This window comes from Grampus griseus (assembly GCF_964374135.1).
Source record: "Grampus griseus genome assembly, chromosome: 2".
Lineage (NCBI taxonomy): Eukaryota > Metazoa > Chordata > Mammalia > Artiodactyla > Delphinidae > Grampus > Grampus griseus.
This window is the reverse complement of record NC_139018.1, coordinates 108,582,055-108,609,014: the sequence shown is the minus strand read 5'-3', so window position 1 is coordinate 108,609,014 and position 26,960 is coordinate 108,582,055. Positions and strand designations below refer to the sequence as shown.

General features: G+C 39.7%; 2 protein-coding genes across 3 annotated transcripts in view; one reads left to right on the top strand and one right to left on the bottom strand.

Moving 5' to 3' along the window:
• The window catches only part of INTS14 (integrator complex subunit 14), a 35,646-nt gene extending 32,186 nt beyond the window's left edge, over positions 1 to 3,460 (top strand). For both annotated transcript variants that reach the window (XM_082649721.1, XM_082649720.1), the window contains exons 11-12: positions 626 to 691; positions 2,470 to 3,460. In XM_082649721.1, the coding sequence (XP_082505847.1) occupies positions 626 to 691; positions 2,470 to 2,721 (318 nt within the window). In that variant the 3' untranslated portion in view covers positions 2,722 to 3,460. The remainder of the gene's footprint in view (positions 1 to 625; positions 692 to 2,469) is intronic.
• A 483-nt stretch (positions 3,461 to 3,943) lies between these two features.
• The window catches only part of HACD3 (3-hydroxyacyl-CoA dehydratase 3), a 32,671-nt gene continuing 9,654 nt past the window's right edge, over positions 3,944 to 26,960 (bottom strand). The window contains exons 2-11 of the mRNA XM_082649722.1: positions 25,916 to 25,958; positions 23,972 to 24,045; positions 22,873 to 23,037; positions 21,204 to 21,255; positions 18,502 to 18,612; positions 13,055 to 13,182; positions 11,263 to 11,375; positions 9,954 to 10,060; positions 9,260 to 9,391; positions 3,944 to 5,767 (exon numbers count right to left, since the gene is read on the bottom strand). Of these exons, the coding sequence (XP_082505848.1) occupies positions 5,691 to 5,767; positions 9,260 to 9,391; positions 9,954 to 10,060; positions 11,263 to 11,375; positions 13,055 to 13,182; positions 18,502 to 18,612; positions 21,204 to 21,255; positions 22,873 to 23,037; positions 23,972 to 24,045; positions 25,916 to 25,958 (1,002 nt within the window). The 3' untranslated portion in view covers positions 3,944 to 5,690. The remainder of the gene's footprint in view (positions 5,768 to 9,259; positions 9,392 to 9,953; positions 10,061 to 11,262; positions 11,376 to 13,054; positions 13,183 to 18,501; positions 18,613 to 21,203; positions 21,256 to 22,872; positions 23,038 to 23,971; positions 24,046 to 25,915; positions 25,959 to 26,960) is intronic.

Genomic DNA, 26,960 nt, shown 5'->3' with positions numbered 1-26,960 from the left:
TTTCCTTTTGATGGCTGAGTAATAGTCCATTGTATAAATAAACCACGTTTTGTTTATCCATTCATTCAGTTGGTGAACTTTTGAATTATTTCCACCTTTTGGCTATTATGAATAATGCTGCTATGAACATTTGCCAAATTTATTTTTTCTTTTGTTGCTCTGCTGTTGTCATGAAAAGAGTTTTATAGTTTTAGCTCTTACATTTAGGCCTCTGATCCATTTTGAGTCCATTTTTTGTATATGGTATGAAGTAAGAGTCCAACTTCATTTTTTTGCGGGTGGCTATCCAGTTATCCAAGCACCATTTGTTAAAGAGACTGTTCTTTCCCCCATTGGATGGTCTTGGTACCCTTGTCAAAAAGCAGTGGCCATAGATGTATGGGTTTACTGGGGGTGTTTTTGTGACAAGTTCATTATTATCACCAAGGGATTTATTATCATCAAGCCTTTTGAAGGAGGGAGATGCTTTACTAATGTTGAACAATGACATTAACTCAGAAGGGATCCTCATCTTGACATTGTAACTCTTTTCTCATTTTCATTTTTTTAATTTAAAGCCGTCCTTTTGTATTCTTTCCCTTTTTACCACAGAATTCTAATGTTGAATTCTTTTTACCCTCGATAGACAGATGTACAGAAGATTTTAAGAAATGCAAGGAAACTACCTGAAAAAACACAGACATTCTATAAGGTAAGACTATCAGAATTATAGGGAATGAGGGCGGGCCCTGGGATGTGTGCCAGAAACAAACAGTTCACAGTAGCGTAGGGTAACGTTGAACATGGACAGGGATTAGAAATGTATGGTTTGTTTGTGCCTTAGTTTTTTCATCAGTAAAGTCAGTAGAAGTGATAAGTCTGTTGCTGCCCTAAAATCCAGGAATCAGAAGTGTTTAAATGGCCTGGTTCTGTGCAGCGGGTCTTCTCTGCGTTGGTGCTGTTGTGAATGGCTGAGGGAAGGAGCTGCAAGGACCTGTGGGTCACAGCCCTTAAACCTCCTCACTGCTCCCATGTGGGTATCCAGTCTGACTCCAGGCAACCATTGTATGTGACTTCCAGGGATGGTGATTGCCCAGAACATTCTTACTGCACCAGAGGATCTGCTTCCAGGAATGACTTCTAAAATTGCACATTTACGAATTGCAAAAGGATGGCCCTCCAGAATCATACCTAGCTAATGCAGAACCATTGGTGGAGTGAAGTTACAAGGGATGGGGTGGAGTTGAGGGGCATTTAAAGTCACTCCTTGCTTCTCCCCTGTCCTTCTGGTGTTTGGCTGAGATTAAATTAAGTGGCAGTGTGAGGTATGCTGTATTGGCAATTGTGTCCTAGCTTGCGAATCTTAAAATACGGTACACACAGCCAGCTCCAGGGTAGCATCTCTTCCAGAGAACATATGTGCTTTGTCTGGATGTTATCTTATTACCTTTATGTCTTCTAATTATGTAGCGAGCTGGTGAAATCAAGCAGAGTTCAACCAGAGAGCTGCCCAGCCCACCATGTCCCCCACTAACTGAAGCCCTAGGCCCTTGATGACCACTCCTTGGCTGTAGTCCCTGTCTCCCTGCAGAGCTGTCTATTCAGGGTGGCACACTTGTACTTCGGCCTTCTGAACTTTTCAGTTGTAAACAGATGATAGTAGAGAGGTGGTCAGAAAGCCCATTTCTCTTTTCTGGTTTTATATAACCTACAGGAAAGGGCCTCTACCAGATGGCTGTGTCAGCTCTTCCAGTGGGCGTGGAAGAGGTTATCCTCATTTTGTGCCACTGACACCCAGAGAGGCTACACACTTGCCCAGATCACACTGCTAAGTGATAGATGGGGCATTTCATATTTCTGTGCTTCCATCCACTACTCAACCTTTTGTGGTAATCTTTGGGGTCAGACCTACTGACTCCTCCAGTGCCTCCTCCAGACATGCTCATCGTCATTCAGTCTAAGGCTCCAGCCAGAGAGGCACCAGAGGGTAAGAGCCCTCTGAGGTTTGGGGCAAGCCTTTTCTGTACCTGAGTAATGGAGGAAAAGTATCCTCCATAGAGTTATGAGTACATGAAATGATGTATGCAAAGCATCTCACCATGTTTGGCCTAAGTGCTCATGCAGGAACGTGGAGAGACCTAGAGGGTATAATGCTAAATGAGATACCTCAGATCAGGAGGATGTCATTTCTATGCAGAATCTACAAAGTACCTCACCATGTTTGGCCTAAGTGCTCATGAACTGTGGTGAGGATGACCTGAGTTTCAGTCACCTGTGTCTTCCTTAGCTTTCTGATCACCTGCAGAGGAACCACTTCCCAGTCATGTCATCACACTCTCTTGTTATTGGCATCTCTGTACAAGCATTTGTTCTCATATAAAAATGCTCATTTAAGATTGGGAATCAAGGAGAACTTATACTAAGCTGAGTACTTACAAAGTATGTGATGAGGAGAACACATTTCAGGAACATTGGTGTCTTTTGTTTTAGGAGCTGAACCGTTTACGAAAGGCTGCCTTGGCCTTTGGTTTCCTGGACCTGCTCAAAGGGGTGGCTGACATGCTAGAAAGGGAGTGCACGCTGCTGCCTGACACAGCTCACCCCGATGCTGCATTCCAGCTGACTCACGCCGCCCAGCAACTCAAGCTGGCCAGTACTGGCACCTCTGAGTACGCCGGGTACGACCACAACATCACACCTTTGCAGACAGACTTCTCTGGGAGCAGCGCTGAAAGAATGTGAAGCTGACTTCATTCTTTTTTCAAGTGAAAATAATTTAGGATAAAAACTTTTCTGGTCTGTTCACCTCTGCAGCAGCTACCCGAAGACCTTCTCAAGGCTGCCTCAGAAGCACCACTTGCAGGTTTGACTCTGCTACTCTGAGAAGGGTTCTGCAGGGTGGGCAGCTGCTCGGGCTTTGACCTTAGCTTTCTGGAGCTCAGTCTTTAAAACCAAAAGACAACTGTTGCTCCCACAATGGGCACCTCTCCTGAGAAGCCTGAAGGACTGACAAGCGTAGAGCCCACTCCACCTTCCTCGGGCACCCTAACAACCTGGGTTCTCTGTTCCTGAAATGCCCTTTACTCTTCTCCTCTCCCAACCACAGGGACATTTTCAGGTACCTAAGATTGGGAGAGGAGACTTGCTAAGTATAAGCCCAACATCACTAAGTTTCAGAATTTCCTTAGAACTTGGGCAAAAGGTCGGTGGTAACCCTTAGGTGCTTTTGGCATATCTTGAGATACAAACTTTTAGACAGCAACCATAAATGTATAAAATGATTCTTGTTTTTTCAAATTTTTTTTAATGAAAATAAAATATTTGATTTTCTATAAAATGGTTGCACTGGGAAATTTTTAATGGGTCTTTTTGCCTTTTGCTCTGTCCTATAACCTAAGTATAATTTTAACCTCCTAAGTAGCATAGATTCATCAATCTTGAAGGTTCCTTGGGTTCCATAGTGACTTCCTTGTTTCTGACACTGGTTAGGCCTCACTGCTTCACTGCCTAAGCCAGGTTCCATCCAGGTAGATTCTGATATCACTGTAGTCAGTTATGGTTCCAGTTCATGAGCTAGCTTCATGACCTTAGGCAAGTCATCTAACTTCTCCAGGCTTTGTTTACATCATCAGTGCTTTTCAGATTGTTCTGTAAACCTCCTAAGGAATGGCTGCTTCAACCCAAGCAAACATGTTTTATTTAACATGCTGAATTGCTATATAGGCATACCTCGGAGGTTTTGCAGGTTTGCCTCCAGGCCACCGCAGTGAAGCATATATTTCACTAAAGTGAGTCACACGAATTTCTTGGTTTCCCAGTATATAAAAATGTTATGTTTACACTATACTGTAGTCTATTAAGTGTGCAATAGCATTCTAAAATAAAAGGTATATACCTTGATTTTAAAATATTTACTGCTAAAAAATGCTATCCATCATCTGACAACACAGGGTTGCCACAGATCTTCAATTTCTAAAAAATGCAAGTATCTGTGAAGTGCAATAAAGCGAGGTATGCCTATAAAATATTTTTTCTAAACAAAGGAATTTATCACTAACAATTTGGAAACCATTAGACTAAATGATCTTTAAACACAAGTTACTAAGATTTTAATTGTAAATGTTTAATAGAAATACACAATCTTTAGCTTTCTCAGACAGCAATAAAGGGGTTTATAACAATCAGTCACTAAGAATACAAGATTCTACCACAAAGATACAGCATAATCTGCTGTAAAGCTGATCTGCCCAATTACACATAGAAAGTCAGTTGAAAGAACACCAGAAATTAATACAAACAAATGTTGACAGAAGTTGCAGACATGCAAAATATCCTTCAGTGCAATGAACTTGTAAAAATATCAACCAGCCTATGCGAATCATATGTTTTTACTTAGGTCAAACCAAGTTTCCATCTTGGGCCCAGAGAAATAGCATAACCCACTGAGTCCCCTTTCCCCCAGGAACAATGGGAATGGCAGAACAGAAAGAGTCAGCATACCTCAAATTCTTATATACAAACATTACTTGGTTTACTTGGAATGTATTAGGGGAAACTGATGTTTTCGACAATGGCCAAATCATAGTGTCTAGATTTTTTTCAGTTCCTCTGTTGGTGGATTTCCTGCCAGGAATTGTTAAAGGCTCAGCTGGTGGTTCTCCAGCCAAAGTTCTCACTTTGTTTTCACTGTCCTACTGCAGACAGGTGAAACAACAGCAAAATAAAAAGCAGGTGTTTTTGAGGCCTATTCAAAAACAGTTCCACCAACTCACTCTGACACAAGTAAATGGACTCAGTCAATGCAGGGGAAGGAACACTGAGTTTTTTATGTCTGTGCACAGCCTAAGACAGTTTCATAGGTATTTTTACTTGGCCTACTCTGATGTTTCCAGTTTGCCACAGGCTGCATGGCCAGTTTGACCCTTTTGATCCCTGTAGCACCATTTGCATTTGGAACTCTTATAATCTCATTGTTTTCTAACTAATGTTTCATCTTTCGTGTTGAAAATAGTTCTGATTTAGCTAGGAATGAAGTAAATGATCATGGTGTTCCAAGGTTCTGACTGGTTTCTCTCAAATCACCCTGGGCCTCTCCAGTGCCCACGCAGGTTAAGATGTTGTTAGAGAGATTCAGAGGTAATATGTGTCCTCCAGCCCTACTCGGACTCAGAAATGTTTTATCAATGACTGAGTAAAACTCGATTTCCAGAAAAATCAATGCCAACCCACTTAACAAGTAGCCCCTTGGGTACAGAATATATTAGGTCCTTGTCTGAGTCACTTTCACAGCCTCCTACACAGCAACGTAGTCTTGCTTTTTTTTTTTCCACAAGCAATAGCTGAAAAGAACAATTCCCAGCTATAAGAATGGCCAGTAGCTGGTAGCATCAGGGCACTGAAGAAGTATCTCTGGCCTGTGTGAAACAGACTGACTGGACATGGAGTGGGTGGGGGTAGGGCTGAGTCTTTTGCTGTCATTAACAGAATACACAGGAATGAACCTGTCATCAGGTATCAGTAATCCATGTCATGCAAGTACTACACTAAGATAATACAGTAAATTCAGGAATGTTACTGGGGAAAAAGGAAGATAGCCTCACTGAGAATTTAATCATTTAACTTTAAAAAAACTTTTACATCAGTACAAGAAGGTAAAACTAAGAATTATAGATTAGGCTCAAACTGGCAAGAAGTCATCTAAATCTCTCTTTTTAGTGGATCTTTTTCTTTTTTTGTCCAAAGCGCCGCCTGCGCTGTTTATAAAGATGACGGAAATTTATGTATAATCCTGAAAAAGAAAAGAGGCCAATTAGAAATGAGAATCTTTGTCTCTGTTTATAAGCAGAAGCTCTTGGGGCAGGACAGTCCCTAGTTGTCTGTTTTTCATATCCCACAGCCCTGTGCTTACTGCAGTTGCTCAGGAAGTACAACTTAGAACAAATATTAATAATGCACTAGAGACAATTCAATTTTCCCCCAGTGGGTTCTACAATTTAATTTTCTCCCATATTTTACTATGAAAAATTTCAAATATACAGAAGATTAAACCATTGTACAGTGAATACCACCTAGATTTAAACTTTAACTTTTTTACATTTATCACATACCCATTCCCATCTCATTCTTTATGTATTTCAATGTAAGCTGCAGACATCAGTACACTTCACCCCTAAAAATTTCATTAATTAGAGTTCAGTATTCTTTTTTTTCCTTTCTTTTAAGGTAGGATTTATATAAAATGAAATACACAAATCTGAAACAGAGAACCTAATTTTTAATTCAAGGCTATGCAATAATATGTATTAAGCAATAGCCTAAAAGGTATGAGACACTTTTCTAGGAAGCACACAATTCAGTGAACTAGAAAAACACAGGATTTAAGAGCCAGAAGAAAATTTCAATCCTACGTGATCACTGAGTAGTTCTGCAGCTTAGTCTCACCTCAGTTTTCTCACTGTACAACAGGGTTAAAAACACTTATTTTACAGCCATTGTGAGAGAACGTATGTTTGATCCATACACAAATATAACAGGTTGTTATACTGCTTCTAAATTACGTAGATTTAGGATTTATTTCATTCTGAAGAATAAGAACAACTACATATTCATTGTAGGCAAACTATGAATACAGAACCTTGTAAGTTAGAATATGCAATAGCTTAAACAACACAAGGAAAAGCCACTAGGGTTAGTGCACATTAAAATACACCTACCTGGGACTTCTCTGGTGGTCCAGTGGTTACAACTCTGCGCTCCCAATGCAGGGGGCCCAGGTTCGATCCCTGGTCAGGGAACTAGATCCTGCATGCCACAACTAAGAGCCTGCATGCCACAACTAATACATGCCACAACTAAAGATCCTGCATGCGGCAACAAAGATCCTGCGTGCCGCAACTAAGACCTGGTACAGCCAAATAAATATTTTTTAAAATAAATAAAATACGTCTACCCTTCTAGCTTTTTTAGTAAAATATTTTAAGGGTCTTTCCAACACTTATTCCTTTTTAACACTTTCAGTAGGCCCACCTCATGGAGCCTAATTACAGTAGTACTAGATTTATCCAGTAATAGAGGTAAAGAGCTCTTTTAATGAGTGCATTTTCCAAATTGAAGCTTACTCCCTTAAAGCGCCAAACGTTTTAATATTTTTGGTGTGAAATCTTTCTGAAATGGAAAAGAAGAACAAATGGAATAAAATTTAACCTTTGGCAGATGACCTGCCCCCATAATGTATATTATTTAACTGCACTTCTGCCATGTGCTGATTCCGAGGGGCTCCTAAAGGGTGTAGGTCTCTTCTCCCCCACTTCTAAATGACCAAGATCGGGAATTCGCTGGTGGTCCAGTGGTTAGGACTCCGCGCTTTCACTGCCAAGGGCCCGGGTTCAATCCCTGGTTGGGGAACTAAGATCCCACAAGCCGCATGGTGCGGATAAATAAATAACCAAGATCACTGGGCTTTCCAACTTCTTGGGTTTACTTTTTGTGGTCTCCCTCTCAGTCTGGGGAAGCCAGCCTCCAAGCTGGTCCCCAATAATCCCTACCTCCTGGTATGTCATACCCTTGTGTAGTCCCCTCCCACATTATACAAGGTTGATCTGTGTAAGAAAGAGAATACAGCAAAAGTGATAGTATGTTGGGGCTTCCCTGGTGGCACTAGTGGTTAAGAATCCACCTGCCAATGCAGGGGACATGGGTTTGAGCCCTGGTTCGGGAAGATCCCACATGCTGAGGAGCAACAAAGCCCCCGTGCGCCACAACTACTGAGCCTGTGCTCTAGAGCCTGGATGCCACAACTACTGAAGCCCGCGTGCCTAGAGCCCGTGCTCCACAACAAGAGAAGCCACCGCAATGAGAAGCCCGCGCACCGCAACAAAGAGTAGCCCCTGCTCGCCACAACTAGAGAAAGCCCATGTGCAGCAACAAAGACCCAACACAGCCATCAAATAAATAAATAAATAAATCTTTTTTTAAAAAAGTGATAGTATGTCACTTCTGAGTTTAGGTTATAAAAAGCAGTGTGGACATGATAGAAGTGCTAATTATCACTATAATGGCAATCTTATTACAATTGATAAATGTATCAAATCAACATGTTATACCTTAAAGTTATACAATGTTTTATGTCAAATATATTTCAATAATAAATAAATTTTTTAAAGGCAAAAAAAAAAAAAAGGCAGTGTGGCTTCTGCTTTCTTCCAGATCACTTGCTTTGGGGAGAAGCCACGTCATGAGCATCCACGTGGAAAAGTACTATGGCAGGAAACTGAAGCCTCCTGTCCACAGCTACATAAGCGAGCTTGCAGCAGATCCTCCAGCCCCAGTCAAGTGTGCAGAAACTGTAGGCCCAGCTGAGCTGACAGCTTGACGAAACCTCATGAGCGTCCCTGAGCCAGGGCCACCCAGATAGCCTACTTCCTGACTCTCAGGATACACGCGAGATAATAAATGTTTTCTGTCTTAAGCTGCTAAGTTTTGGGGTAATTTGTTACACAGAAAAAGATAACCAGTATACTATCTGCTGTCACATCCTTCTGTTGCCAGGAGACCATAGAGCCATACTTCAAGGCCACCTCAAGACTTTTGTGAAATACAACAGGGAGAAATATATGTAAGTATATTAAAATGTGTTAGAACTTTATCTAAAGTAAACAATCCTCATAATTAGGAAGGCTTTTAAATCTCTCATATTTGCAATAATATAGGTTTACTTCTCTTTCCCTTCTTTTAGTGCTTAGTTTTTATGAGTTAAGGCAAAACTTTATCGTTTTATATTAAAATTAATAAATAAGCAACGCTTTACATGAGGAGTGGGGGGCTTTCCTATTGTTAGGTAGAAGCCTTCTGACGTGTCCTGGCTGCTCAGAGGCCTTTACTGCCTTCCCTCCTTGCTGCCAACTGTATCACCACCTCTGTAATAATTCCTCTGGATAAGGGATCTGCTACTGAAATTAGCAGAAGTAAAATGAGCTTTTTATTCATTTTTTATTCCGTTTTAAAAGAGCTGCTTACATTGTTTTAAACATGAAGTATGGTGAAGTGCCAATGACCTAGAGCATTTCAAGAAGATAACTCACTCACTGGAGATGTGGGAAGAAATACTTCCACACATAGCATATTCTCCTACTGGGTCTATTTGGCAAAGTAATCGTTCTCTAACTTATTTCTACTCTTTTGAAAGTAAGAATACTAATAAGGATTTTTAAAACTCTGAATCATTTAACTCTACCTTCTAAGAAGTAACAGAAAAAAGGTCTATTACAGAGCCAATACTTACCTAAAAATAATATTATAAGATAAATCTGAAGAAAAAAGGAAAATCTAACTTTGATTTTCACTGGATATGGCAATGTGAAGCTGAATCTTCCTGTTTCATTAAATATTGGAATGGACTGGATCACTGAGACAGCTGAAAAGCAGAAACAAGAACGTTTTAGAAGCAAATGAAATACAGTCACATCTACTGATAGAACCTTCTAACCCCTCAAAGTTTCTGGGTTTGTTGAAAATGCTTCTTCCTCCTCTCTTTGTACAATGGGCTCATGTCTCTTTTTTTTTCCCCCTAGCTTTCCTAGGAAATAAGCCTCCAAGCTGACAACAAGGATAAATGAGGAACAGTCATCTGATAGCACTGGGCTTCCTATTCCATAAAATGAAGAGAAAAATCCCTGACTCACTCACTAGGTGTTTGTCGTAATAAAATGAAGTCATCAATAAGAACTTGCTTTCGAAAATTTAAAGTACCATATAAACAGGAAGCATGCAGTGCATGACCACCCAGCTTCCAAACCTTAACAAAATGAGCTACTTCCTTGGAACAGTCTAGATACCAGGAGTCATGTGGAAGGAAGCCACTAGAAAGAAATTCTTGAAAAGTTCAACACCCATATTTCAGACTAAGGCTGGCAGAGGAAGAAAGATCTGGCCACCCCTTGGAATTAAGGTATAAAACCTAGAGTTCCTGAAAGTACCTTCTGCCAAACATCCCAGAGGATACAGGGGAATCCACATAGTGTAACGAAGCCATGTGAGCACCTTCCAATCCATGTCAATGCAGGAAAGCATGTAGAAGGGGTACCTATTGAAAATAAGGAATTAACATGTTAAAAGCCACTGAATGCAACCCTAGAACGTCATTCAACAATAATTTCACAATTAGCCACACATGGCTTCTTCTTAGCAGAATTATAAACTCCCATCATGCTCCTCCTCCAATCTTCAAAGGATATGAATTCTCAATAACGGCAGACTAAGTTTAGGTCTCAAAGGAACCCTCTATGAAAAGGTTCAGTATATAGAACAGATGCTCAGAAGCATTTTGGCTTTATTCCTAGTTGATCTACATTCCAAGTAGGTAAAGATGACAGATACTTTGACAGACACTTTATCGCTGCATAAATGAACATTACCAAAATTAAAGTATACAAAAGACCTCTAATCTATAATCAGGAATACTCTATTTAAAAAGAGATAACATAAAAAAAAGTTGCTTCCTCCCAAACAGTAAAAGTTAATATTAAGTACCTATAATCTCTTTCGCCTTTGTGTTAAGTAAATTAGAGGGTATACTGGGTGCCATGGGATACAGACTCCATTTAAACACAATCTAGGACTGCTGATGTCTTTTCTCCCTCTTAACTGTCAACTTTACCAAAATACCACCAAACCTAGAGCTGAGAAGTCAATTTGCAAAACCAACCCTCCACTTGACTGAAAAGGGAAGAAGTATGGAGTGTGTATAGTCTGGTAAAGAAGAACACATCTACTTTAATTGGATCTTTTTTTTTTTTTTAAAGATATTTCTTCTATTGACAACTGAGAATGGAAGAATCAGATAAGAGGTCAATTCAAACTTCAGTAATCTTGTAGTAAAAGATTCATTTCTATCATCCCTTCTCGAAGGCTAGTCTTTACTACTTCCATCCAACCTGGGATGCTCCTTCAGCCCCATGTTTCTTCAGCCCTTTCAAGAATTTTTCCATGTGAATGAGTGCTCTCTTTCCAACAAGACAGCAAGATCCTGAAGGGTAAGATCCTTTCATTTCTCTGGATCTCTCCCTCTGCTCTCCAGTGCCCAGGCTGGTATTATGATCCATTGATTGTTTAAAAAAAAAAACTGCCTCACCTTTACAGAGCACACAGATGCAGGTAGAACTCTCCACACATAGAACCTTTATCTCAAATCAAATGAGACTCTGGATAAGACAGCAACTCCCTCAAGAAGAGAGGTGCTCCAGAGTGGGAGAAGCACTCAAACACCATCCTGGCATTTCTACCCACCTCAAAATTTCAGCTGTGCTCCATATATAAAACACAAAGAAAACCACAGCTTTGTTTTGCATTTCTTCCATGGTGCCAAAGATGATAAACAAAATGAAGTTTCTTCCAAGAAGCTATTAAAAGGACCCAAAAGAGAGAAAGAAGTTTTAAAATATATTTTCAAAAAACAACATATAAATGTATTATCTGAAACGTAACCCCACTAAATTCAAGGTAAATAGAAAAAGACTGAGAAAACTTAGAACAAGTTTAAGTACCCAAGCCAGTATTTGTGGACGTGTGTGTGTGTGTGTGTGTGTATTACACACGTTCAAACACAGTTTAAAGAATACTGCCAAGTGAACATCTGCGTCTGCATAACACAAGTTAAGAAACAGAACGTTACCAGTGTGGCACACCCCCTCCCTCCCCGTAGTAAGTAACTACTATCTTTTTTTTTTTTTTTAATATTTATTTATTTTTGGCTGCTTTGGGTCTTAGTTGCAGCATGCGGGATCTTTCGTTGAGGCATGCAGGCTTCTCTCTAGTTGTGGCGCGCGGGCTTACTTGCCCCAGGGCATGTGGGATCTTAGTTCCCTGACCAGGGATCGAAACTGCGTCCCCTGTATTGGAAGGCAGATTCTTAACCACTGGACCACCAGGGAAGTCCCAGAAACTACTATCTTGTGTTAACCATTCCACTGCTTGTCTTTATAGTTTTACTACTTATGTATGTATTCCTCAACAGTATATTGTTTCATTTTGCTTGATTTTAAACTTTCTGAAATCATACTCTATGTATTATACTCTGACTTGCTTCTTACTCAATGTGACATTCCCAAGATTCAACCATGTTGGCGCATGTGGTATTGCCCACTCCAAAAGGCTTCACTCACATTGTATTCTACACGAATGGCATGCACTGGAGGCATGTGATGTGATGACACCGAACCTATCTTGCCCTAGAAATTCTACCATGATGCTTATTTGTATCAGTCTTTGATATAAAAAAATATTATTCCATATTAGTGGGTCACTCACTATCCGCTTTTATTTTTTTGAACTAAACAAAACAACCTCTTTCCAAGGACAGAAAACCAAGAAATAACAAGGCTATTGTATTAACACCCTTTACCATGCAAGTGATACTATCAGAACACCAGAGCTGATATGCCAGAAAAGGGCTGAACTATAAAAACAGCATCCAGAAGAGACTAGCCAAGTCACCTGATTCCCCCTGAGTCTGGGTTGGTTGTATCTAAGAATGTGTAACTGCATATAGTTAGGGAACAAGGCAAGGAAGCCAAAAGACTTTGATGTCCCATTCCTGAGAGCAATCTTCCAAATATTAGGAAACAACCTAGATGTACTGGGGGTGGGGGGGAACTCCCCACATGAGTCAGAAGAGCCACTTTCATACATGGAAGAAAGTCCAAAGTGAAGAGAGTTCCCAGGTATTACACCACCTTCACTGACCTGAAGTGGTAGGAGACCAGGCACACCCCTATCTAAGAAGAGGTTAGGGTTTTCCACTCCTGCCTGAGAATCAAGCTTCCCTAGTTTTAAAGCTCTTTTTATAACTTTGTGATATCACGAAGATATTATAAACAATAAAATAGAACTGAAATGGCAAAAGTCTATTTTAAAAAATATCCCTCAGGTTTCACATTTTCCAACCTGTTCAGATAAAACAATGCTATTCCTGTGCAAATAGGTATTTTTACTAACTGAGACTTCCCAGCAAAGTGTGGATACCTACTAAATAAACATTGAAACCTTTCATTCCCCACCCTCGAGCTCAACTGTTCAATACCTGGAAAAGAGAAGGTATCACTGGTGACTTAGTGACTCCAATTGCTGCATTGATAGCTTCCACAACTGCCAGCATCTGGCAGAAATACATCATGTCAGCCACGGTGTGGAACGTGTCATAAAAGGACTCTATGGGACAAATACACATTAAGGGTAAATCAACTGGCAAACTCCAACAGAAGTATTTTGCGAACTAGATAACTCTTTACACGAAAGGAATTTTAGGAAAAGTATAATAAACATCCAGTCAGAGTCAAGTTCACTATTCACCCCTCCATGGGCCTGAATAGTAAATTCTACTGTTTACCAGAAAGTTAACACATAAACCCTGTATGCCCTTCTCAGTTTTAAAAGGCAAGAAAAGACACATACCTAGACTTCACTCAGTTATTATATGCTGAAAAATCTATGTATCAAAGCACAATGATAATTCTTTTCAGATCCATTATCTCATTTATACATATATCAACTGCAACCTAGCCTTTTAAAGTCTCAAAAACTGTACAATCAAATAAATGGGGTCTTCCCTGGTGGCGCAGTGGTTGAGAGTCCACCTACCAATGCAGGGGACATGGGTTCGTGCCGCGGTCTGGGAAGATCCCACATGCCGGGGAGCAGCTGGGCCCATGAGCCATGGCCGCTGAGCCTGCGCATCCGGAGCCTGTGCTCCACAATGGGAGAGGCCACAACAGTGAGAGGCCCGCGTACCACAAAAAAAAAACAAAACAAAACAAAAAAGAAATGGTATAAACCTAAGAGTATGGAAAGTTTGAGTAAACCATAGTATATCTATTTCATGGAATATTATATAACAATTTAAATGATAGTTATTCCTTATATGAGGACAACAAATGTGGTATCAATTTGGAGTGCTCCATAATTTAATATCCTTCACTTTTCATACTGATCCTCACTTGACATCCTGCATTCGTACATTCCTCTTTGCAGTGTTTCTCAGCCAGGGCACCACTGACATTTTGGGCAAGACAATTCTTCGTCCTGCACATTGTAGAAGGTTTAGGATTCTTGCCTCTCTGCCTGTTAAAGTAGTGCCTCTAAGAAATGGCAGAGTTAGGCACCTTACCAACAAAGATGACACTGCAGACACCTCAAAAGAATACAGTTTAAATATCAAATGAATAAAACAAGCCTCTTGCAAAAACTAAAAAACTCTCTAATATTCTCACGAAAATGATCCACTTTACAATCCTGCTACAAAGTCAAACGCAAAAAAATGAAGAATGGTATATAGTGTTATTGCATAATTTTGCTGGAAAAATTCCACCAATAAGTAAGTTCAAAATTTGACCAATTCTTTTCTTTGAGGAAGTAATGCAAAATTACAATTTAAATTTTTCTATATATAAGATAAAAAATTTATTCATAATTTTAAATGTCCCTTGTCAAGACAAAATCCCAATCAAATCTTTTTGTTGTCATTTACAATGAAATTCTGGTATCCTTTTTCAGGGGATTCACTTATTAATTTCTTGGACAAATTATCTTTGAAAAATGAGGTTCTCCATTACTTTGAACTAGAAAGTTGTGACTTAAGATTCAGCATATGGTAAATAAAAATAAGATCGTGTTGCTTTGCCTCTGATTTTACGGGAAATTCATCCTGTTTCAATTCAGGAATAGAAATCTGATTTCTAAAATGACTTATAAAGAATATTAATAACATTAACATGCTTATAATACTTTTTTAAAAACAAGATGCAAAATTGTACACACAGTATGACTATAATTTTTAACTGCAGGAGAAAAAAAAGACTAAAAGGAAACATATGGAAATATTAACAGTGATGGACAATGGCTTATTCACCTCCCCTTCCATCCCACCGCACCTCCTCTCTGGTTTTCTCCCATTTTCCAAACGTTCGTAAATCAGCCCAATTACTTTTATGATTCGAAAAAACTTTTTAAAAGTTCTAAAAGGCACTCATATGTTAATGGATATAGATTTAAATAGTGGTACTATAAAATAGTATACTCTTTCTGGGCAGTATAAATCAAAATCCTTAAAAGCAATCTGCCCCTAACACATTGTAAAGCAACTATACTCCAATAAAAATTCATTTTAAATAAATAAATAAGATAAAATAAAAATAATCTGCCCTTTAATCTCGTAATTCCACTTTAGGAACTGTTCCTATGAAAGTTATATGGGTTTAGAAAGATATACAACAAGGTGCCAAGAATCTGTTGCTCTGATAGATGGGATTATGGTAGGGCTTTTGTTTTGTTTTATTTAAGTCTTTAATTATTAACACATTTTTATAATTAGAAAATTTTTTTAATTTATTTAATAAAGAAGTATTAATAGAGAGAGGCAACAGTTTCTACATAAGCCTAAGAGTTTGCTATTTCCTTACCATGAGAAGTTTAGCACATACATGTTTACGTGAAAAAAACAAGTACATGTGTAGAATCTGCCATTCACCAACATCCTTTATTCAAAAAGAGATAATTGCAAAGGGCAAACTATGACCCTGGGTACCAGGCCCAGGTCCTTATTACACCTTTGAGGACTGATATGAGAAGAATTACACCAGCAGCTCCATTCCAGCAGGTGGTTTAGGAAGGGGCTCAGAGCCAAAATAGAAATTACAAATCCAGGCAGCTTAAACACATGACCCAGATAACTTAGCAGCTTTTGGAGTGGATCCCCTAACAGCTAGCAGGCTTGAACATTCAGAATCGATCCAACTATGTTAGGTTAAATAAATAATTTATGAATTTGAATGTACCTAGTCATTCCATGGGACTTGTGATAAATCCATACTAGTAAGAGCTACAGATCTGAGAACAACTGTCTGAGACTTCCTTTGTTTCTTTAAATAACTCATCTGTAGACCTCTGGTTACACATGACTGTAAGATACTAGGCATTTGGGAAGTTTTTCACTAGCCTGCTACTGTGCTTTGCAGAATTCCAAGGTATTAAGAAGGCTGGAAAAACAACACGCACTTCTTTCACAAGATTCTGGAGCTAATTGCAATTCACCTTTACAAAACTCAGATGGGAAAAATTTAGGACTGAAGAGTAAAATAGTCTACAGGATTTTTTTCTCTTTTTAAATAGTTTATATTTTCCATTATGCTCATATTTTTCCTCATATTTACTTTATAAAATAAGGAAAAAATTTTAAATGATCCTTTCAAACCATTTGAAAATGGTGCCTTTTCTTCCAATCATTTCACATTTATTGGTTCAGTTTTTTTTCTCCTTTTTATATTGGTGTGATCAAACTGGAAAAACAAATTTATGTTACCTTTTTAGCCCATCATAAGTATTCTTCCGTATTATTACAACCTCTTTAAATACTTTATATTTGCTTTACAACATTCCACTGAGTGAACAATCTAAACCAATCCTTCATTGCTGGACATTTAGGTAGTTTGTAATTTGTCACTAATACAAATAATGTCATAATGTATATCTTTTTGAAAAAGCTTTTCTTGTGGTTTCAATTATTTCTTTAGAACGTATTTCCAGAAATGAAATAACCAAGTTCAAGGATATGAACAGTTAAGGTTCTCAATGCACCCTGCAAAATGATTTTCCCAAAGAGCTGTTGTACTTATGGACCCTCCCAGTAGCCACTGTTGTGTTTATTTTAGCATATGTTGTCTTGAATTAGGTGTCTTTTACAACTTTGCAAAATTGATACATAAAAAATAATATTTTTCATTTCCTTCACCATTACTGAGTTAAACATTTTGCTGTGTGCTGAATTAGTTTTATTTCCTCTTATGAACTGCCTGTACATGACCTTTATTTATCTATTGGGTGGAGTTTTCACATTCTAAAATCAATTTGTACAAGTTCTTTATATGTAAAACAAGCAACAACCCTTGCCGATATTTGTTGCAATTTTCCACCAACCCTGCCCATCCCCATTTTGCTCAACTCAATATGCTTTTAATCTTTAATGTTTTAATCTTTAATCTTTAATGTTTTGGCTGGATATTTTTACATATATAGAAATTTAGGCATTTTATGTAGTCAAGTACATTGACCTTTTTCTTCATGATTTCTTCTATCACTTTTAAGGTTAGAACGTCCTAACCCTCCACATGTGATTTTATAAAAATTTACTTTATCTTCTATTATTACTTAACTTTTTGATATATGGCTCCTAAATCCTTTGGGGGGATTTATTTTTGTATACAGTGTGAGAAGAGTCAAACAGATTATCTGCCTCCCAAACCTAACCAATTTTTAGAAACATTTCCCATCTAATAAAAAAAAAAATGATTGGAAAATACTTTCCTTTCCACTGATTCATGATTCCTTTTTTTATCATATCCATAATCTGGAGATATATATATATATATATAAAATGTAAGACCTATTTCTGAGCCACCTAATCTGCTCTATTAATTACTCTATTCTTATGCTAGTGCTATACTATTTTAATTACATTCTTTCATGCCAGGTAGAGAAAGTCCTCTCCCATTACTCTTTCTTCCCTCAAATTTTATTATCTATTTATTGTTCACAATAAAATTTCAGAATACTTTAGATCACATTCTCAAAAATGTTCTGTTGTCATTTACTTTGGCCAGAATTCTGTTAAACATACAAATTAATTTAGCAAGAACTAGTATCTATTTTTTTAATATAAATTTTTATTTATTTATTTTTTGCTGAGTTGAGTCTTTGTTGCTGTGTGTGTGCTTTCTCTAGTTGCGGCAAGCGGGGGCTACTCTTCGTTGCAGTGCATGGGCTTCTCATTGCAATGGCTTCTCTTGTTGCGGAGCATGGGTTCTAGGCACGCAGGCTTCAGTAGTTGTGGCACAGGGGCTCAGTAGTTGCAGCTCACGGGCTCTAGAGAGCAGGCTCACTAGTTGTGGCGCACGGGCTTAGTTGCTCTGCCGCATGTGGGATCTTCCCGGACCAGGGCTCGAACCCATGTCCCCTGCCTCGGCAGGCAGATTCTTAACCACTGCGCCACCAGGGAAGCCCCAAGAACTAATATCTTTATGATAGTCTTTTCATTCAGTTTTACAATAGTCCATTTAGTCTATTTAGGCTCCAAAGGGGTGAGATCCCTTAAGGACTTGTATAACTTTGACACTGTGAGTATCACATCAATTTATTTAGTTATAAATGAACTATCAAGCCGTGAATAAGAAAGGGATGTCAGCCCAAGATGTACCCCTGGCTAGCTGTGTGGATGTGGACCATTTCTTTGACAATCTCCAAGCCTGTTTTCTCATCTGTTAAATGGACAGAACATCCAGTCTGCCTGTTTCACAAGGCCAAGGGAAGTGAAAGATGTGAGCATACAATGCAAGGCATGAAGTGCTACACAAATATGGTGGGGGGTTAGGGGGTGGGAGTGGTGGTATTGTTAATACCAAAGGCAGAGACTGTTACTTTTGGTGAACAGGGGGACAAACTACTGAAAAAAGAAAACTAGCCTTGAAATTTTGCACTTGCCTTTTCCCAAGATAAGGAACCGCACAGTCATGTTGACAAATATCCAGGAGAATCCCAAGAACTGCACTAGATTATACATGAACAGGTATCCTTTCTTCAAGCTTGCAAGAGCTGAAAAGCAAAGCAAGGTGGTAAGCTGTTAAAAGCAGTAGTCACAGCAGGAGATGGGTATGTGGGGCATACTTGAATGACTTCATCCCTCTTTACTACTTGGGTGCCCTAAGCTCCCCCAAAAATACCTGGCCCAGGTCTGCACCAACCTGGGCTCCTGGTCCCATAGAAAAACAGATAAGGAAAAATTATAAGGAACATTGTAGTCCAAGGTATGTGTTCAGCAGTCTTTCCCCTCACAGCATTGAAGAGTAAGTATACAGACTTAACAAATCCAAGAGGGAAAAAGAAAAATTACTTCTGTCAAAGAATGACTGACTAGCTAAGGAGGCATTAAAAGGAAATAAAGCTATACTCAGCTCTTGCTCTTGTCATCTTAATATAATCTACAGTTTCTTCTTTTCTAGAATGTTTTTAGGTCATGCAGGTCAAACTAGCTCAAAGAGATAGAAACTGTAATAAAAATTTCTGATATTTGCTCATATATCCATCTAAACAAGCATTAACTGAACACCTACAATATACAAGATACTGTGAGTAGCACTACTGAGATTCAAGGATGGTTAAGACATGATGCTGCCCTCAAAGAATTTACAATCTAAAAACCATGTTACAAGATTGAGAGTGACAGGTAATGTCTTGTGAAAATTTCAAGGTGAGAAAAATGACTTTAGGCTGGAGAAGCATGTATCAGGCAAGTCTGCATGGATGAGATGGTATCTGATCTGGGCTTTGAAAGATGGTAGAATGAGGATATAACCAAAGGAGGAAAATTACAAACCAAGAGGCAGGAAGGAGAATAAGGGACATTAATTTTGTCTGCAGCCTAAGGGTTTGTGAAGACAGAGCCAACTATGGAATTAAGGAAGGAGTAAGGAGCTTAGACAGAGTCATGGTTGAGTCAAAGGAGTAGGGCAAAGAAAAGGATAATTCTTGAGAACTACAGAGTTCAGGTGTTGCTGCTACGTATGTATTCCTACCCACATATTTTTGTAGCTACATATCAGTGTTGCTACAGAGATATTCTGCATAGACACTTGGCTGATGCTCAAATAATCACAATTAGTGTGGTCAATCAAAAATAGCCTTATCCTAGGGGGCTTCCCAGGTGGCACAGTGGTTGAGAGTCCGCCTGCCGATGCAGGGGACACGGGTTCGTGCCCCGGTCTGGGAGGATCCCACATGCCGCGGAGCGGCTGGGCCCGTGAGCCATGGCTGTTGAGCCTGCGCGTCCGGAGCCTGTGCTCCGCAACGGGAGAAGCCACAACAGTGAGAGGCCCGCGTACCGCCAAAAAAATAGCCTTATCCTAAGGAGCCAAAAAAGTCAGACTCGTAGAAACATTTAACTAATTAAATTTTTTTTCTTCAAAACTACAAAAATTTATTACACTTCCCCATATAAAGAACTTCTTTCATCAGGAAACTATGAATTTTGATAAAACTGTTAAAGCTTTTTCTAAGATCCTAAAAAATCCATATATAAGAATTTTTACATATTTCAGAAGTTTATCCCTATAAAACACCAAAAAATTAACTCAGATCTCAAGGTGGCCTTTTTATATTGTTATTCTTCACCTCCACTAATCCTCTCCCCTCCTCTGCTTTTCTAAAGCAGAAAATTCCTCTAAATTAGTGGTTATTCAGTTTTTTTGAAAAGCAATAAAATGTCTTTTTCAAAAGAAACTTTATTCAGAACCCTAATACATAAAACACAAAAGCCAAGCTGCTCTGATTGAAGTAGACCTGCTTGCTTGGTCTATCCCTCCAAAGCATCTCTGGAAACCCCTGGGGTACCATGGAACATAGTTTGAAAACCACTGCTCTAAAACTTTCCCCTTTCCTACTTATGGCATGTCAAATAAGTGCCACTAAAACTGAAAAAGTTCAATTTAGGACATACTTCGAACCCTTATTTTATTCTACTTTTCAGCATTAGTTTTGTATAGACCTGCATGGTCCTCCTACTAGAACAGAAGCTGTTTGAGCACAGGTGCTCTGATGGAGTCACTGTCTCCACATCTCAAGGGCCTAGTGCAATGCTTTCCATATGCCACAAATGTAAGATGGCTGCTGAATTTAATCTACGATACCCAGACGATAATACACTTACAGAGCTGCTTGCTTGGGCAGAAACAGAAATAGAACTGGATTTTTAAAAGGTTAATGAACAGCAGGACTATACAGAATACTTTCCATCTTTAAGGTTGACAACCAGAGCCATTATGATCTCAGTTGGGACAAGAACACCAGGCTGGAAGAAGTGCAATCATGGACCTATGCAATAATCTCCACACCTCTGCAGGAATTGCTGCCACCTAGCACCCACCTATTAGGCCAGTCCAGGAGACTGACTTTCTTCCATTCTGCTTTACTAACCTTGGTGTACTCAGATGATGTTAGGCTCCCAACAGAAGGAAAACCTTAAAAGTAAGATTTTTGATGTGGGTGCGCACAGCTTAAGCACTGGACCTTAAGGATTTCTCATAAACTCCCCTACACAATGCGAGCACTCCTGTCATATCACACTCATCTATACCCCCATCTCTGTCACAAGTTAACTGGTAACTACCACAACAGCAGGGGCAACTTACTTTCAGGGGAGCCTTGGCTTTCAATTCTGAGTTTATTTAGGCGTTCTTCTTCCTAGAATTCAGACAGAAGTTTTCCAAGAACACAAGTTAGACTACAGTATAGCACAGGGAACTACATTCAATATCCTGTGATAAACCATACTGGAAAGGAATATGAAAAAGAATATATATATGTATAACTGAGTCACTTTACTATATAGCAGTAATTAACACAACATTGTATTTCAACTATACTTCAATAAAAAATAAATTTAAAAAAAAAGAACACAAGTTAAAATTCCCAGATGCTTGCAGAAGTCCACATGCTGGATAAGTGATTTGGCTCCCTCAAAGCCACCTCCTTGCTTCCTTGGGGAAAATGTCCTAGCTCATGGTGCCAAAAAGCCTGACTCCTGACTGGGTAGCACTGGTATCACAGAATGCCCCTCCAATGCTCACAGAATTAAACCAATCAGCTGGCTTCCAAACTACAAAGTGGGCAGCCTTAAAATCCTGGAGCTGGAAAAGACATCCAGAAAATTTGTTATGGCTGGAGAAACAAAATAGAAATTTAAGGTGGGAAATAGATTGCTATTTTATCTTTAAGACCTCTATAATATAATTTTCCAGAAGCTAAAATCACATCTCCAACATCAGTGTGAACTTACACTAGGTTAATATAGATATAGATAGATTTATATGGAAATATTTATAGATAAGTGTATATGCATGGGCTAGTATACACACATAGATTTCCTTGTTTTATCAGCTGAGAGGGCCTAAAAGCAATGACACCCCAGAGGCAATGAGCGCACCTAGCACCCAGATCTTGGTTTCCACTACCATTCTCCAATAAAAAAGAACAGAGCAGGGAATATACGAGATAAACCTGGCGCAGCTTATAGTGCCAGAAATTAAGGATTCATTTCTTTAGGGGAAAAAAAAAAAAGGCCCATGATGATGGAGCTGTGTCAAAGGGACACAAGAGCCAACTGCAAGAGCTTCCAGTGGCCAAAGCTAGACCAATTTGAGCAACAAAATAAACAACATAGTATTGGATTATAACCCAAACTATAAAACAAATATTCATGAGTCCATACTGATATAAATAAATGACTGAAGAAATAAATGAGAGAGAACAGAAATAAATGAGAGAGAACAGAAAAATCTCCTATGCAGAAGAATTCCAAATAAAGTATACAGACACTCCACCCCAAGAATGTGAAGTATAACTCCTGACTCCTTAAGCGTGGACTATGCATAGTGACTTCCTTCCAAGGAGAACAGTAAAGGAAGAAGAGGAGTAACATTACAGTAGAGAAACCTTACAGTGGAGAAACCTGCCAAAAATTACCTCAACCAGATGATCAAGATTAATATCAACACTGATAGGTCATATTGATAGTACCTATTCTTGATATGACATGATAAGAATGGCACTTTACCTCTGTGGGCTTCCTCCCCAAAACCCATCGCCCTAGGCTAATCATGAGAAAAACGTCAAACAAATCCCAATTGAGGGACAGTCTACAAAATACATGACCAGTACTTCTATAAAACCACATCTCCAGGTCTTTCAGGGAATTTATAACTTTTTCCTTAGTCTATCAGATTCTGATAGATATCTGAGGTGGCCCAAATAACTTGGGTTCCTCATGACTTCTGTCTAGATCCTAAGGTCCTTACTGACCTTGGCTCTGAGCTCCATTTCAGCATCAGACTCGTCCAGCCAACGATCAAAGTCAGGGGCCAAAAACAGTGGGCGCTTCTCCTGCTTGGTGAGTCTCTCCCACCACTGGCTCACCTTCTTCTGTACCGTGATGTTCACCTGCCTCTGGGTCAGTTTGTAAACCAGCTAGGAGAGAAAGCAAGAACGTGAGAATGCCCTCCCACATCCCCCGCTCCTTCCCCTGTAACTGTACAAACCACTGTGGCCATACAGAGAAGCTGCACTGTATACTTACTCCCCTTCCTTCTTTGTTCCTAAAAGTCCTGAAGCAAAAAGAACATCTAGACCAAGGCTGGTACAAGGAAGAACTGGTAAAAACAGCCAAGTCTTTCTCTGGTTCCCCCCATGAATGACACAGGAGGAAAGCAAGATAAGAAAGGCAGATAGTTCTTGGTTATCCTAGCAGAAACTGGCATGAACGTCCTACCAGATCTACATCATGCAAGGCACTACATCCAATCACCTTCTCAAGTGCACCATTACCTTCCAAATTTTCCTCCCATGAAGATGACTCAATTCAAATGGTCAATGGTTTCTGGCATTGTTTTAGAAAGGCCTGCCTCAAGGCCAGAACTGTACTGTATCAGTTACAACTTTTTCACAGGGAATCTTTCACTACAGAGTCTTCTCAACTAAACTCAAATTCTTAGGGGCTGTTCCAGCTCATTATTCTTCTATATGGCCTCTCCCTTTGCCTCCAAAGCAAGCCCCAGACAGATTCTCTACCCCTTAAACCACTGCTGACTATTAAGAATCTCAGAGCTGGAAAGAACCATAGAGATCACTTAACCCAATCCTTCACGTAACACATGAGGAAACTGAAACTCAAAGAAGTGAGGAGAATTATTCACGCCACTAATAAATGGCAGAGCCCAGATCCGACTCAGGTTCTCCAACTTTCCTCTTCCTCTGAAGCTAAAACCTGGGCTCTATTCCAAACAAAAGTATATTCTACTTTGGTTTATCTTCTTCTTCCCCACAATCTTTGCTCCCCATTTCACAAAACTACGAGTATTTATTTCTTAAAATGGACAGGGAAGTGAGGAAGGAAAGAACATACCTCTGGCTTCACAAGGTCTAAGAACTCCAGGTGAAATTCATAAACATTGTCTCCTTTGGCACCATGCCCCTGAGCTATAAAGAAAGAAATGTGGGTTACTGTGAACTTGTGCAGAGCGAGGCCATTCAAATGTTAGCTTAGTGCAGTTCTTTCAGGGGTATGCAAATATTAATGGGTCCTGCAAATGAGTGGGGGCTTGTGAGCAGAGCTACTCAACAGCTAGATAAGCTAAATCCTGGACAAAAGTTTATCTCCTTATGTCTTTCTGGTGAGCAGTTCCAGAGTATTTACTTAATCTTCGAATGCGGCCTCAGTGATGCCCAGTACAAATAACAGGCAGGAAAAAGAACACAGAAAGCAAAGCCCAAGGTAACACATAGATATAAATTTAACTTTCACATTTACTTTGGCTCTGAATCCACAGCAGAGAAAAATCAAGTAGGTGTATTATCTTGACTGCGGTTAAGGAAAGCCACAGGATACATAGAAATGCTGGACTGTCTCAAAGAAAGCTGTAAATTTAACACCTTCCAACCAGGGGTAGACGATGGAGCAGCTGACTGTTCCTTTAGCACATCCCAAATGGAACAAAAAAGAAAAATAACATTTTCTCAGCTCATTCCTGAGAGGACAAACGGAAGTCGGAGGGAAGTCCTCAGGGTGACCATCATGCCATCCCTGTGCCTTGACATGGCTCCTTTCCCCAAAGCAAGCAGGTGCTGTGCCTAGGAGCCAGTGACTGCGGGACATCCCTGTCCTCTAACTCTCTCACTTGGTTCCCTCCTGCGATTATCTTTCTTCATCTGGCCATATGTGGTATGACTTGCCTAATACGTGCTACAGGTGGCTATCGTTCTCTAAGACCATAAATTCCTTAAGGTAGGACAGTCTGTAAGCTTCATGTGCGGCAAGATACACTTTTATCCTTTTATTCCCCCTCAAAATCTGAGCTGCTACCACCATTGCTCTCACCTGGAAAAGGAGATTCAAAAGCCAGGTTATGCTTTCAGGCAAGTATATTAAGGTAGATGGAGTCTCATGTAAAGCAGAAACTCTTCAATCTCCCATAATCGCAGTCACGTACTAATGACATTCCAAGGAACCAGAACAGAGAGAGAGCAGGGAGAATCCCACCCTATTATCACTGTTACCCTACTGGGTAACAATGAATCCAGACCTACCCTCTTAGGCACAGCAGAAAGTTTGCTGGTGAACTGAGGAGGAAGGAGAAGAAGGCAGATTCACAGAATCAAAGACTGTCAAGAGCTGGAAAGCTTTTAGATGTCATCGAGAGTGCAGTGCTTATTAAACTGGTCTGTACATATATCAGGGAGCCACAAAGTCTCATTAAGAAATTTTCTATTTGGGGAGTTTTGTTATATTTTTAAAAAGAGGCATATTCTGGGTCATCTAGATGGCCACCTTATAATCAAGTACTACCACAGGAGTTCAGTGTTTGCAACTGTGTTCACAGCTGCAATGGAGCTAAATATCACTTAGAGTGACCATATTTAATCCATAACACGTATCTTAATCTAGGGTCTATGGCCCTGGAGGATCCTGTGGATGTGTGTTCAGGTGTCCATGGATCCTCAAGTTTGAGAAACACTGATTATAACCCAACACCCTCATTTTATAGGTCCAGAGAAGTGAATAAGTTGTCCGAGGTGGTCACAGATTTAGAGCTAGAAGATATAAATCTATTTTCTAGCCCATGATACCTTTTCTCTATATCTACTGCCTCTCCCAGGGGAAAACAGGATATTAAACAAATTATTGACTTTTCTAATCATACATCTCAAAACATTCTAGCTTATCCCACAAGTATCAGAGTGGTGAGCATCAACAGAAAGTGAATAAAATAAACAGATAAAAATAAAAAGCAACCACCACTATGTCTCTTTAACTGTGTAGAGGACTGAGAACATTTGCCCGGATACTGACCTTTGAAATGCAGCACATTTTCAGTGATGCTGATGGCAGGATTCTGTAGAAAGAGACCAAGGATGCAAGAAGGGCATTTTAATGAGAAAAATGGAATTAAAACCAGGGGCTTACTTCCCTCCATCCATCTGCCTTCTTGGGCACTCAACCTCCTGCCCTGTGCTTCCCCCAGAGAATATATTTGGTCATTTATCCACATCTCTGTGCAGGGTTTCTCTATGTCTATCTGTACCCATCTGAGATTGCAGGCTCCTGCAAGAAGGACCCTAAACTGCTCTGCTGTGCAGAACAATCAGATACTGAGTCAGTCCATTGTGCTCATGGTAAATGGTACATGGTGCCGTGTGAGGTGCTACGGAGGAATACACAGATCTCTAAGACTCAGTCCCTCAGCTGTGGAGGCAGAGAATCTAGTAGAACAGATGAGTCATTTCCTGTGAGAAGAAACGATATAGTATCAAGTAACATATGCTCAAGACCAAAAGAGTAGTAAAAAGCAGTTAAGTGTTACAGTCATTAAGAAGAGAGCACAATGGGAATAGAATGGCTGGGGAGAGCCTCACCAAGGAGTGAGACCCATGCTGCAACATGAAAAATAAATTAATTCCTACAGGTTAAGGCAAGGGCTGCGGATTACAGGCGGTTGGATGAAAATGAAACATGCAGTGCCTCAGCCTCAGGCTCCACACTCTTAACCCCTATCCAAACCAAGACTAGAAGAGATGGAAATTCTCCAAATTGTTCATTTATTCCCAGAAGTCGCTACATGCCTTTTAGCAGCATAATTTAAAGTGAAACAACTGAACTCTTTTTTCAGCGGATGAGAAACAGTTTATCTCCTAACTCCCAGCTCAAAATTATAAGCAAGAAGCAGCCTGTTTCCAGTGCCATAGCTAGTTCATTTATTTTTCTCCGGTAGGCTCCACTGGCTGTGTTCCATCATGCATCAAAGGAAACCAACAAGACAGACAGAAGGTGAAGGGGGTGGTTTATACTAAAAGGCAGTGGGAGCCTAGATGCTCTATTCATAGCCAAGAGCATTAGG